This window comes from Pinus tabuliformis, chromosome 7 (genome assembly GCF_031772625.1).
Source record: "Pinus tabuliformis cultivar Carrire ecotype Pingquan chromosome 7, CPIR1, whole genome shotgun sequence".
Lineage (NCBI taxonomy): Eukaryota > Viridiplantae > Streptophyta > Pinopsida > Pinales > Pinaceae > Pinus > Pinus tabuliformis.
In genome coordinates this window covers 88,839,871-88,851,938 of record NC_142293.1, presented here as the reverse complement: position 1 = coordinate 88,851,938, position 12,068 = coordinate 88,839,871, and the positions used below count along the sequence as shown (strand labels likewise).

The 12,068-nt window shown below is 42.4% G+C and overlaps 2 protein-coding genes across 2 annotated transcripts; one reads left to right on the top strand and one right to left on the bottom strand.

Annotated features, from left to right (window-relative positions):
- The first annotated feature begins 203 nt into the window (after nucleotides 1–203).
- On the top strand, nucleotides 204–2,938 carry LOC149245390 (universal stress protein PHOS34-like). Its single transcript, XM_089457756.1, has 4 exons — nucleotides 204–477; nucleotides 1,867–1,970; nucleotides 2,128–2,246; nucleotides 2,646–2,938. Exons 1-4 carry the CDS (start codon nucleotides 309–311, stop codon nucleotides 2,725–2,727), a joined length of 474 nt encoding a protein of 157 aa, XP_089313882.1. The 5' UTR covers nucleotides 204–308; the 3' UTR covers nucleotides 2,728–2,938.
- Nucleotides 2,939–3,889: 951 nt separating this feature from the next.
- LOC149245389 (uncharacterized) lies at nucleotides 3,890–9,930 on the bottom strand. Its single transcript, XM_089438151.1, has 2 exons — nucleotides 8,529–9,930; nucleotides 3,890–7,875 (listed from the first exon to the last, which is right to left on the bottom strand). The coding sequence occupies exons 1-2, from the start codon at nucleotides 9,928–9,930 to the stop codon at nucleotides 3,890–3,892; spliced, it is 5,388 nt and encodes a 1,795-aa protein (XP_089294277.1).
- Between the last annotated feature and the right edge of the window lie 2,138 nt (nucleotides 9,931–12,068).

Sequence of the window (12,068 nt, the reverse complement as noted above, 5' to 3'; positions counted from 1 at the left end):
ACAATCCTGACATTCCCTGACAAAAGATCCGATGGGGGCCGGCAATCCTGACATCGCGTCCGAGCTGGAGAGTTATTGCCATTGGAAATTCGAAATTACGATCCCGCGGGCTGCTCACTCACCTTCCTCCTCGACTCGGCGCCTCCCGCTCTGCAATTCCTAAACTCTGCAGCTCGCCACCCAGGTACAATTCGGATGAACCTCCGACTCTGAAAACCCCACACCAGCTACATTACTGGTATTGTTATTGCTGATCGAAGACGGGTGAATCAGAAGAAGTAGCGGATTGAAATCTAATCGATTACAGAATGGAAGACGCGAGTGGAAGAAGGATATTAGTTGCAGTGGACGAAAGCGAAGAGAGCATGTATGCTTTAAAGTGGGCTGTTGATTATCTACATCTTGATTCCACCGACACTCTCATCTTGTGCCATTCCAAGCGCCTTCTCGGAGCTTATGAAGGGCTCGGAGGTCCTGGTATGTAAGGAATTGTTCTAATTATTTAGTTATTTTATGATTTTGTTTGTGAACAGAGTAATTCTTTTGTATTTCTAGCGTTACCTAGATTCTGCTTGTGCCGGTTTGCCCCTTTCTGCAATTTCACTTTCTTCTGTGGCTGTGGCGCGGGCAACTGCTGGCTTTCAAAGTGCCTCGTTGCTTAATGTAGCGAGGGTTTGGTTGATTTATTTAAGCACCTCTTGGCTGACGCTAGATTGATCAGAGAAAGAGGATCAAAGCCAACCTGGTTCAATTCATTTAAATACTTGTTAGGGTTTATACCTTGACTATGATTCATCATAGGATTTTTATCTTATCCATGTTAAGGTGTTAGTTTCATTTTTTTGGTTGCTAATATGCCTGGCTGATAATACCACAAAGGAATCCCCTGGGATTTTGATCTCGTGCTTGCAGTGAACAGTTCCAAGCTCACCAACTAAACTATTTAGTAATATTAACTTCTAAACATTATATAATAAAAAATTTGTTAGTCAAACTCTAAGAGTGATAGAGGACCAATCTTCAAACAGGGAAAGTGTTACAGTGTTGTATTCAGTTAATTAACATTTCTACTCATTTTACTGGAAAGTGTTCTCTTCAATTAATTAACCTTTCTACTTATTTTACTGAAATTTATGTGATTATTGTATTCATTTTTAATATCTGTTCTAGTTTTCTACCTACATGAAAACTTTGATGTAACCAATTTCTGTAGTGTTTTCATTGTTGCGAACTTCTCAACCATGTTCTCAATCATGTTCCTGTTCCCATTCGTATAAACGGCTGCCATGGTGTCAATGAGAAAAACAATCAAATATTTCCTTATAAGAATAACCCCACCCTAAACCGGGTCAACTCCTGCAAATTCCTCTTTACAGACTCTACACTAAGCAGAGTTACGGTAACTTCATGGTGAATGTAATGTTAACTTGCCTCATTTATAAGGGTAAAAGAGTGGGTTTAGTTCTTATTAAGTTTTAGGTTTAAATTTGATGGGAAAGAATCGAAGATGTAAATTATTTTTGGGGTTAAACTATTTAGGAGTATCTATCCCAACTTTACTGGTAATGAAATCCTCTGATGATAACATCCTACTGTGAGTAAATAGTTCTTCATTCCATAGATAACTGACCTGAAACTAAACTCAAAATAATGAAAAAAAAAGGCAAGCAAAAACACTTTACTCATTTATTTAAATGCATCTGGAAGCTAGAAAATTGTCATCTAAGGCCAGGAATGATAAATAAATGCATCTGGAAGCTACAGAAAATTGTCATCTAAGGCCAGGAATGATTCTTTTGGTTCTACAGTTATATTCGTGTTGTTCTTATTATTTTATTCATTGTTTTGTGACTGTGATGAGAGCAGGCTTTGTACTTACACCGGAAGTTGTAATAGCTTTGGAGAAACATCAAGACCATGTTGCCGAGGCCGTCATGCAGAAGGCGAGGGATATCTGCAGCGGGACTCCGGTGCGTTTTCTGTACATTTTATATCAATTTAATGGGTTCTTAAGAAAAAAAACATAAAGGAGGGTATGCAATCATTGCAGTGAAAGATTAATTTGAAGAAAATACTATGGAAGAAAGCATCCAAGGTTAAAGGTGTTCTGGTCATTGTGTTTTGCAGGCGAAAGTGGAGGAGAAGATTGTAAAAGGAGATGCGAGAGATGCACTGTGTGATGCAGTGAAGAAGGTGGGGGCAGATTTTCTCGTCATTGGCAGCCATGGTTATGGCACTTTCAAAAGGCATGTCTGCAAACACCATCAAGTTATTATCAGCTACTGTTTGTTTGCAAAGCTAGGGGATCTTGGTGGTGCATGGTAGGGGATTTTGGGTGGAAAGTGTTCAATAAGATTTGATGTTTTTTACTGGGTTCAATTTCCATAAATGATAGGTTTCAAGTCATTTAAATTTTGAAGAAATTTGATTCTTTTCTAGATTAGTAAAAAGTGACAAATTAGATTTCCTTGTGTAATTAGATTAGGAGAGTGCAATTCTTGTGTATGGATAGCTGTTTTTGTTTTTGATTTTTTACAAGTGGGGAGCTGTTTTTTAATATGTATGTTTTCTCCTTTTGTTCTTTATGTTTTCATGGTGGATCCTTGATGTTCTAATTATAAGGTGTTTTGGGAGCATGATTGCAGAGCATTTTTGGGAAGCGTCAGCGACTATTGTGCCCACCATGCAAAGTGTGCTGTAATGATCATAAAGAAGCCTCACAGCTGATCTGCAATTTAGCTCCTGGAACACTCTGTTTTGGCTCTGCTTTGGAGAGTATAAACCATCCAAGGCATTTTGATGGTCTCCCTGTAAAGAATAAATCGGTTATCTCTTTTTCTTTCGTTATTTCAAGGCTTTGGACAGAGACCATAATTTCATTTTCGAATCCAATACCAGATTTTCTTCAAATAATAACAGGGTTTTGTAATTACACCTACATGCTTCGTTTTTCATTCAGTGTGACATTGGGCTGTTTGTATCATCGTCAGCTGCTAATGGGATTTTCTTCAGAATCCTTTATCCCTAACTCTTGTAGTTGTCCAGGTCAGAAAAACAAGACAAGCCCAATTATGGGTTTTGTAACATCAATAGAAAACTCTTCAATTATGTATCTCCCCACCAATAATAAAATCGTGCAATTTTTAGATAAAGAATAACATAATGACCAAATGTGCAGTTTTCATATTCATAAAGAAAAAAGAAATCCTTATTTGTCATAGAAGATGATCCATGCAACTAGATTAACACAAGCAAATTCCATGCCATGACTACTTTTGAGAAAAATATCAACCTATTTGTGACTACTACTAAAAATATTTCAAAATATTTTGTGGAAGATAAATCCCTACCATCCATGGAATAATTATTGATAATTAAATTTAAATTTTGGAAGCCCTATTCCAAAACAAACATGCCTATAGACATAATTAATGGGTAACAAAATGAATTTTCAAATTACCTTTCCATTTTATATATCTATATATATATTTTTTTTTCCCGTAGAAAAAGTCGTAATTTCTATTAAGTCAAAGAAATTACATTCTGTAGATGCTGAGCATATGCATACTGTGGCTGTGTGCCTTACAAAACTATCAATAAGGAAGTTTTGACGTTTGTTCCAGAACTGTGCAGGTAAAAACTGAAGAGTTCCTTTTGTGTTTGTCTCCACACAGGGAGCGTACATCCTCCAGGGAGGTGTATATCCAGAATCAAAAAAAATATAATACAGCTAAAAGATTTGTTGTATTGTGCAGCTGTATCTTTCTGTCCAAAAATGATATAAAAGACCAACTGTTTATCCGCCCCGAGACGGTTCATACATATAAAAGCAGATTTATGTATATAGAAACATAGTGTACCAAAAAACCAGTGATAGTTGGGACCCCTTTCAGTGTTGTGCGTCCCTTTGTGCTTGTTGATCATCAAAGGGTCTGTGATAGTGCTGAAAAAAGGTCCCATCCAGCTCCTCCTGAATTAGCCAGCCCGCTTCTTGCCTCTGCGTTGCTTGTTTGGACAGGTAGTCCGCCCGAACGTTGCGCTCCCTGTATATATGGTGACATTCAAATTTTTCAAAAGCATCTGTTAGTCTGAGGGCCTCTTCCAGAATATGTCTTAAAGAGTAAGCATTACAGATTGATTTTCTATTGAGCCAATTACAGACAATCTGTGAATCCCCAAACAATTGTAGATGAGTGCATCCTTTCTCAAGCGCAAAAAAGATAATGTGTTTTGCAGTTGTAAGCTCAGCAAAATTGTTTGTGCCCCGACCCAGTGGAATTTGAAGCATGAAGTAATGGTTTTCTCTGAGGAAGAGGAGGGCTCCCCCTCCACAGCCCTCCTCTTGGGCTGAGCCATCAAAATAGGCCCATGGGATGGATTTGTCTATGAGCTCAGGGGTGATGGATCTAGGGGGAGCAGATGGTGGATCGTCAGGGATGAGAGCAAGATCAGCAAGTATATGGGTCAAAATGATAGGCCATTGAGGGAGCTTTTGGTCAAAAATTGCTCTGTTCCTAGCTGTCCATATGGACCAGCACATGAGAAGAGGGATGTTTTTGTCCTTCCCAGAGTGTTGTTCCAACCAGCTATTCCATGCTTCGAGGATAGTGGGGCCCTGCCATTGCTGGAGGGAGGGGGAGCGGGCCGAAAGGAGGGACCATTGTTCCTGAACTACCGGGCAAGAGAGGAAAAGATGCTCTGTGTCTTCTTCGTTCCTTCTGCATAAATGGCACCAGAACGGTCCATGGAAGGAGCGTTTTTTTAAGTTTGCTCCGGTAGGGATTTTATTGTACAGGATTGCCCACATTAGCAGTCTCGTTCTGGGGGCTGCCTTTAAATGCCAAATAGATCTCCACCATTTCTGAATGTTGTCTGGCTGATGTGGCTGCATGAGGTGCAGGTATCCTTCCTTTGGTGTATATAACCCACTCTTGGCAATAGCCCAAACAATCTCATCTTCCTCCTCAGTAATTCTGATATGTGCTTGTGTGAGAGCCTCAGTGTAGTCATCCCACTCTTGTCTCCATTGTTCCGGTATGAGAAGGTCTGTTGCTGACTTCCAAGCCTGATGAAGAAATCTTGTATTTTCATGGTCAGCAATGTGAGCAATATGAGTGTTCCCCTGGTCCTGTAGGTGAGCTGTGAGCTGTCCAGATAGTCTGTGCACGTTGCCACATCCAATCCAGGGATCTAGGCCAATGCGGACATAATTTCCATTATGGATTCTCCAGGTGAGTCCTTCCCGAATGAGGGGGAGGGAGTTTAGAACTACCTTCCAGATTATAGAGTGTCTTCCATTACCTCTGTGGTCCCTGCATATCCAGCTATAGATGCTTTCCGGGGCAATATATTTTTCCATTACAACCTTATTCCAAAGACTGTGAGAAGTGAGAAGCTGCCATCCCAGCTTTGTTGCCAGAGCATTAGCGAAAAGATCTAGTCTCTTTATTCCCCAGCCTCCCCACTTTTTAGGTCTTGCAATTGTGTCCCATTTCACCCAGGCGAAGAGATTTCCTTGTTTGTTACCCTTCCAAAGGAAACTGCAACAATTTTTTTGTAGCCTGGTTAGTATCCCTCTTGGTATCCATGCCAGTGACATCCAATACACCGGCGTTGCTTCCAACACTGCTTTGATAAGGGTGAGTCTGCCAGCCCGTGTAAGGTATCTGTTATACCATACATTAACTCTCTTCTCCACCTTTGTGATTAGCCAAATCCAGTATGCTATCTTATATCCACCATGTTTCACTCGGAAGCCCAAATACTTCAGCCCTTCCTCCATAGGATGAAGTTGAAAAGGAAAGAGATTTTTTGTGTAGATGATTTCTTGAGGAGTACAACCCAGAGCTGTAATAGTAGATTTCTGAACATTTATAACCATACCTGTGGCTTTCTGGAAGAGGTCGAAAATGTGTTGTAAGGTAGATGAGTCTGCCATGCTTCCATTTAAGAAAATGAGTACATCATCCACAAACAAAAGATGAGTGAGAGAGCAATTGTCCGTTATTTTGATTCCTTTTAGACGACCTCTCCTATGTTCAGAAGCAATCAGCCTACTTAGTCCTTCCATAATGAGTAGGAACAGGAGGGGCGATAGGGGGCAGCCCTGTCTGAGGCCTCTTTCAGCTGTAAAAAAAGGGGTGGGGGAGCCATTGAGGAGGACACTGAAAGGGACATCAGATATACAACTCATGAGACTTTTGATAAAAGGGTAAGGGAAACCTAGGTGAGTAAGGAGCATTCTGATGTATAGTAGGTTAACCCTATCAAAGGCTTTTGATAGATCTACTTTGAGGATCATGCCCTTCAGCTTCTTGCTCTGCATTGAGTGGAGGAGCTCTTGTGCAGTACCTATGGCTTCATGGATTTGGCGCCGGTGGAGGAAAGCAAATTGTTCTGGGGATATATTATCCGAGAGGATGGGCTTCAGCCTGTTCGCTAGGATTTTGGCTAAAATCTTGTAAAGACAGTTGCAGAGCGAGATAGGCCTAAAGTCATTGAAAGATTCCGGCTTATCAGCTTTTGGTATAAGAGCTATAAAAGTGGCCTTGATGCTTGTAGGGACCGATCCAGAGAGGCTACAATGAATTATAGCTTTGAGGATATCCTGGCCTATCAGCTCGAAGAAAGCTAAGTAGAACTCAATGGTCCAGCCATCAGGTCCCGGGCTTTTGTCTTTTTGGAAACCCTTTATAGTGGCTTCCAGTTCCTCCAAAGTGATCTCTCTAGTGAGTTCCTCTGCATCTTCTTCATCCACGAATCTGGGAAAGAGTTCTGCCACTCTCATGATTTCAAGTAGACTTGCTTGTTCCGGCGCTTTGTAAATGTTACTGAAATGTGCTGAGGCCAAGTAAGCAAGTTCTCCAGGATTGCAGACTTGATGTCCCTGATCATCTTTGAGCTCCCAAATGGTATTGATCGCCTTCCGGCCATTTGCAAAACGATGGAAGAACTTGGAGTTCTCATCCCCCTCCTTGAGCCAGATGGCTCTGCTTCTAAGTCTCCAAGAGTCCTCCCTGTCTCTGAGGACCTGTGTTCTCCTATTGATGAGACCTTCATACTCGGATTTTTGGTCTGTGGTCAAATATGTCCCATCTGAGTCGGATTCAAGTGCCTCAATAGCTTGTTCTGCCAGAGATAATGTGTGATCATCCTGAATTCTCTTTATTTTTGCCCATTCTCTTGAAATCCTTTTGATCTCGGAGAGGTTTCTGACAAAACCAATGGCTGGGTCCACATTCTCAGGGATCGGATGTGCTTTCCAGAAATCAGTAATAAGTTTGATGTAACTGGGGTCCCTGAGCCAAGTAGAATTAAATTTGAAGGGGGCCTTTTGGGTCAGTTGCCTAGACCCCATCTCCAGGAATATGGGACGATGGTCTGAGATCCCACCACTTCCCACCCACTGCCGAGATCTGGGGTGTCGATTGCATAGCCCTTCCTTAATGAGGAAACGATCCAGCCTCCTGGCTAGACTTTGGTCCCCTGCTCGGTTGTTCTTCCATGTGAATTGGACTTTAGCTGAGGGGAGATCAATCCAATGGTGATCCTCTAGCAGTTGCCCAAAATAGTCAGAGAGGGGATCAATTTGAGCCTGATGACCCCAAGATTCAGAAAACCCCAGAGAGAAATTTAAATCTCCACCCATAATAATATTATCCAATTGGAGAAGAGGGGAGTTGAAGAGTTTTTGCCAGAAAAGTTCTCTGTTCGTACATGGACCATAGACATTGATGATTCTGTAGTTTTCCTCCATATCCTTTGAGAAAATGTCTGCCCCCAAGAAACCTCCTCCACCCCAGATATTCTTTAGCTGAATGGTTTTATCTTTGAAACCAATTGCAATGCCACCAGAACGGCCAGAGACGTCGATGGCTGAGAAAGTCCAGCCAGGCAGCCACAGACTTAGGATAGAGGACGCAGAGTCTGCGTTACACAGGGTTTCTTGTAAAAAAATTATGTCCACCGGATTTGATAGTATGAGGCGCTTCAGGGCCGATTTTTTTTCCGGGCTGGCCAACCCTCTGCAGTTGAAGGACATAATTTTCATGGAGGAGGGTGGGGGAGGGTGTCCAACGCTCTAAGGGCCCTTTGTATAGTGTTCTGTTTTCCCAGGAGGACTTCATCCTCCGCTTGTTTTTGCGCTATTGCCATAGAGGAAGGTCGACCACGACCCTGCTTGGGAGAGAGGATAAGGTTGTCCAGCGACAGCCCAATGGAGTCCGAAACTTGCAGCTTGGTAGTCGAGCGGGTGGGGTATCTCGGAACAAAGTTCACCGAGGGAGAGGGCGAGGGGAAGGACGGGTGGGGGAAAGAAGGAGAAGAGGAGGTGTGTGGTAAGCCCGATGGCTTAGGGATTGGGCAAGTCACATAATGTGATTGGGAGGGGGGGGCGGTCCTTCTTTACCAAATCCTGTGCAGACGGGGAAGAGGGAGGGGGAATCTTGATGGGGGGGGGGGATTGCCAGGAGTAGATAAATGCAAAGATACAATCAGAGGAGCAGAGTCAGACATAGAAGAGGACATACCCGACGAGAAGACCGCTCCCTTTGCTGCTCTTGAGCGAGTCAGAGGTGGAGATGGCTGTCGCTGGCCGTTTGATGTGGGCTTCTTTCGGCGAGACGCTGGAGGCGCTTCCACAGTGTCTGATGTAATTATGTGGGCCGCTCTTGGTGCCTCAGCCTCAGGTGGATCAGTGTGGCCTTCCGAAGTGGGCATATCGTCTCCTGTTGTCGCCTGCTGGGTCTTCTGGAGGAGGGGACAGTCCTTATAGAGATGCCCCACCTGGTGGCATCTTCTGCAGCGGTAGGGAATGCCCTCATAATCTAGCTTCTGCGTCCTAGAGGTAGATTTCCACTGGATTTTGATGTTTGCCGGCACTCCTCCTCTAGTATCCATGTGCACCAGTATTCTAGCATATGCCAGTGCACCCGTCGAGATGTAGGACTTATTGGTTTCCATGAATGTGCCAAGCGCATTCCCAATTCTTTTGAAAATGGCATCGGACCAGTACTGTAGAGGCAGGCCTGGCAGTCTGACCCAGATCGGTCCAATGCCCAGCAGCTCCGTCTCAGGATCAAAGAGAGGTGTCCACCGTTTGAGCAGGACCGGGGCTTTTTCAAAGTGCCAAAATGAAGAGAGGACCCAGCTCGTGTGATCCGCCCTAGCGAATCTGAGTGCAAACCATCCTCGCACGAATGTCTGTACAGATGGGATCTCCGCTAGGTATTGACCCCAAATCTCTGAGGCCCATTGCTTGATTTTCTCTGCTGATGCGTGTCGGCCGCGAATCCTTCCCACAAGTACACAGTCCACCATATCCATGGCGTCTTCCCACTGTATGTCCTCCTCCAACCTCAGGAATGCGTCCTCAGCCGTGGATTTAAAGCAGCGTTGCTTCTTTGAGGGACGAGAGGACATACGGCCCTTGTTTGAAGGAGCTTCTGTGCCTGCCGGGGGAGGATTGGGAGGGGGGGGGAGCGGGTTTGATCCCAGGGCGGGAAAGGCTTCAGGGAGGGGGGGAACCGCGTGGTAACTGCCTGAGGGAGCCGGATGGGCCGGGGGAGGGTTTGAAGCCGTGAGGGGAGGGTTTTCCACCGGGTTGGTAGGGATCGCCGGTGGGTTTACAGGGAGAGGGGGAATGGTGGGAATCTCCGGCATATGGGGAGCGATGCCTATCGGAGAGGACTGTAGACAGTCCGAGAGGAAACCAAGCGAAGCCGGGGAGGGTACGGCAAAGGAATTCCAAGAGGAAGGCTCACCAGGGTAAAGGGAGGAGGGGAGAGGCGGGTCAAAACGGGAAGGGGAAGGATGTTCGTAACTAGCAGACAAGTTGCCACTGTGCAGACCCCCAGATGAGGAGAGCGTTGTGCGCCAGATGGAGGACTCCGCCAGCGGGGAATCCGAATAATCAAGCTCCTCTGTGTCCATGTCGACAGCTGCAAGCCCTCCTCGAGAAAATGATAACCGCTTGTTTGTGCTTGCCTCGTGAGCTGGTAACCGTCGGCACCGACCTCGGGGGACCGTTTTGAAATGCAGGTTCACAGGTCGCTCTCGCCGGAGGAAAACCTGTAGTCGTCCGAAAAAAGTCCCGTGCTCGCGCTGTATGCTCCGTTCCGATGCAGTTAGTGCTGCCTGGTGAAAACCCTAGGGTAAAAACGGGAGCTGTGAAAGAAGGGTAAAAAAAATATGGGGCCGCGGGTCACGAGGTGTAAAGATGAAGGCGACAAGGGGAAATGGTGTACGGGGAGGAGGTACGTGTGGGGAAGGGGCTTACAGGTCCGTGGGACGGCCTGTAAACCCCTGTCAGGTAGGGTTCAGCCAATGTTGCAGAGCCAACTCCATTCTCCTACTTCATCAGGATTCATATATATATATATATATATATATATATATATATATATATATATAATTTCATAAAATTAATCACTATATTGTATCATATATTAAATAAATATCTCAAATTTCACATTCTTGCATTTATATTTTATTTTTCGTTATTTTTAATTTTGACAAGAAAATTAACCACAAGATAACTTTACATATTATGACGTTCATATTTCCTCTTATTTTATATTTACATTTTATTTTCATATTTCCTTGCTTTCCATTTTTAATAAGGGAATCTAATTTTATTTAATTAATCTCTTTTGAAACAAATTAAAATACTTTTAATATATATAGATATATATATATATATATATATATATATATATATATATATATATATATATATATGAGAGTTGCAATCAAACTATTTAATATATTAATACATAATTTTTTAAACAAATTCCCTGAAAATTATAAAGTTCTTAAAGATTTCAACAAAATTATTATATTCTAGAATTAATTTTAGGGTTTTAGCAATAGAGGCCATTTGATTTATACATAACTTAATATATTGTCTTATCAAAACACCATCTTACAAAACATATGAATTTGAAAGATTATTGGATCTATATCTATGGAGGGTATTTTGTTTGCTTCCAACCTTTGACAAGAGATTGGTTCAAATATGCTTCCATCACTAAGAGATTGGTTCAAATGTGCTTCCTTGTCACTATTATTTGGTCAATTCCAATAAAACCAATAAAACTAATAAAGGGATTTTCTCTCCTCCCAAGGCTGATGCACTTCAAACATTTGGTGGATGGTTGAGTTTTGACTTCATCCTTCTTTTTGCTTGGTTTTTTCCTTTATCTAGCTTTCAGGCCGACTCTGTTGTATTGCTGGATTTATTTCCATTCACTGATGTTTTTGACATTGTTTCTTCAAGATATGTCACGCAGGACCATGCTAGTCCATCCATTTCACCTTCTCAGCGACTCCTTGATAATTTTTTGACATTTTGATTCTTGATCGCCCTCGGCACACCTTTCCAATTCGTGGACATTTTTATAATGGAGGATGATATTGGGCTCACAATTCATAGAAACAAGACTATGTAACTCCTCTTTAATCTAATTAATGAAGGATGTCTGTTTTTTTTCTTTCGAAAAAAAAAAACTTCATTAATTCCTCATATCCCAACTCTTGTTTCAATTCTAGAAATTCTAACATCGAACACTCATTTTCTCTTCAACTACCTTTAATGTCTCAATGCCACTGTCCTTCCTAATTTCCAACTACTTTTAAACTTTTCAATATATGTCGTTGTGTTAATTTTGTCTTTGCATCGTCTACAGGACGCCTTATTTTGTCTCGCACTAATCTTTCTTCCGTCCCTCTCATTTCCTCTCATACAAAGAAAGTCATTCTTGGACTTTATCACAATAACTTGCACTTTTGTGAATTCCTTTACAAAAGTTAAAATTTTCACAAACCACTTGAAAAACTACAAAAAAAACTATAGCATCTCAAATTTCATGCCTTTTAGAAACTTCATATCCAACGAAGTAGAACAACAAAGAATGTAGGAGAATTGAGCTCCAAATTGTTATATGCATAAAACCACAAACTTTCAACCATATCATCTTTTTATCGTTAAAGCTACACTACTTCTATTATTTACATTAAAAACAGAGAACAGTTACATTCAGGTTTACACACTGCCAGAGGCCTGGGTTGGC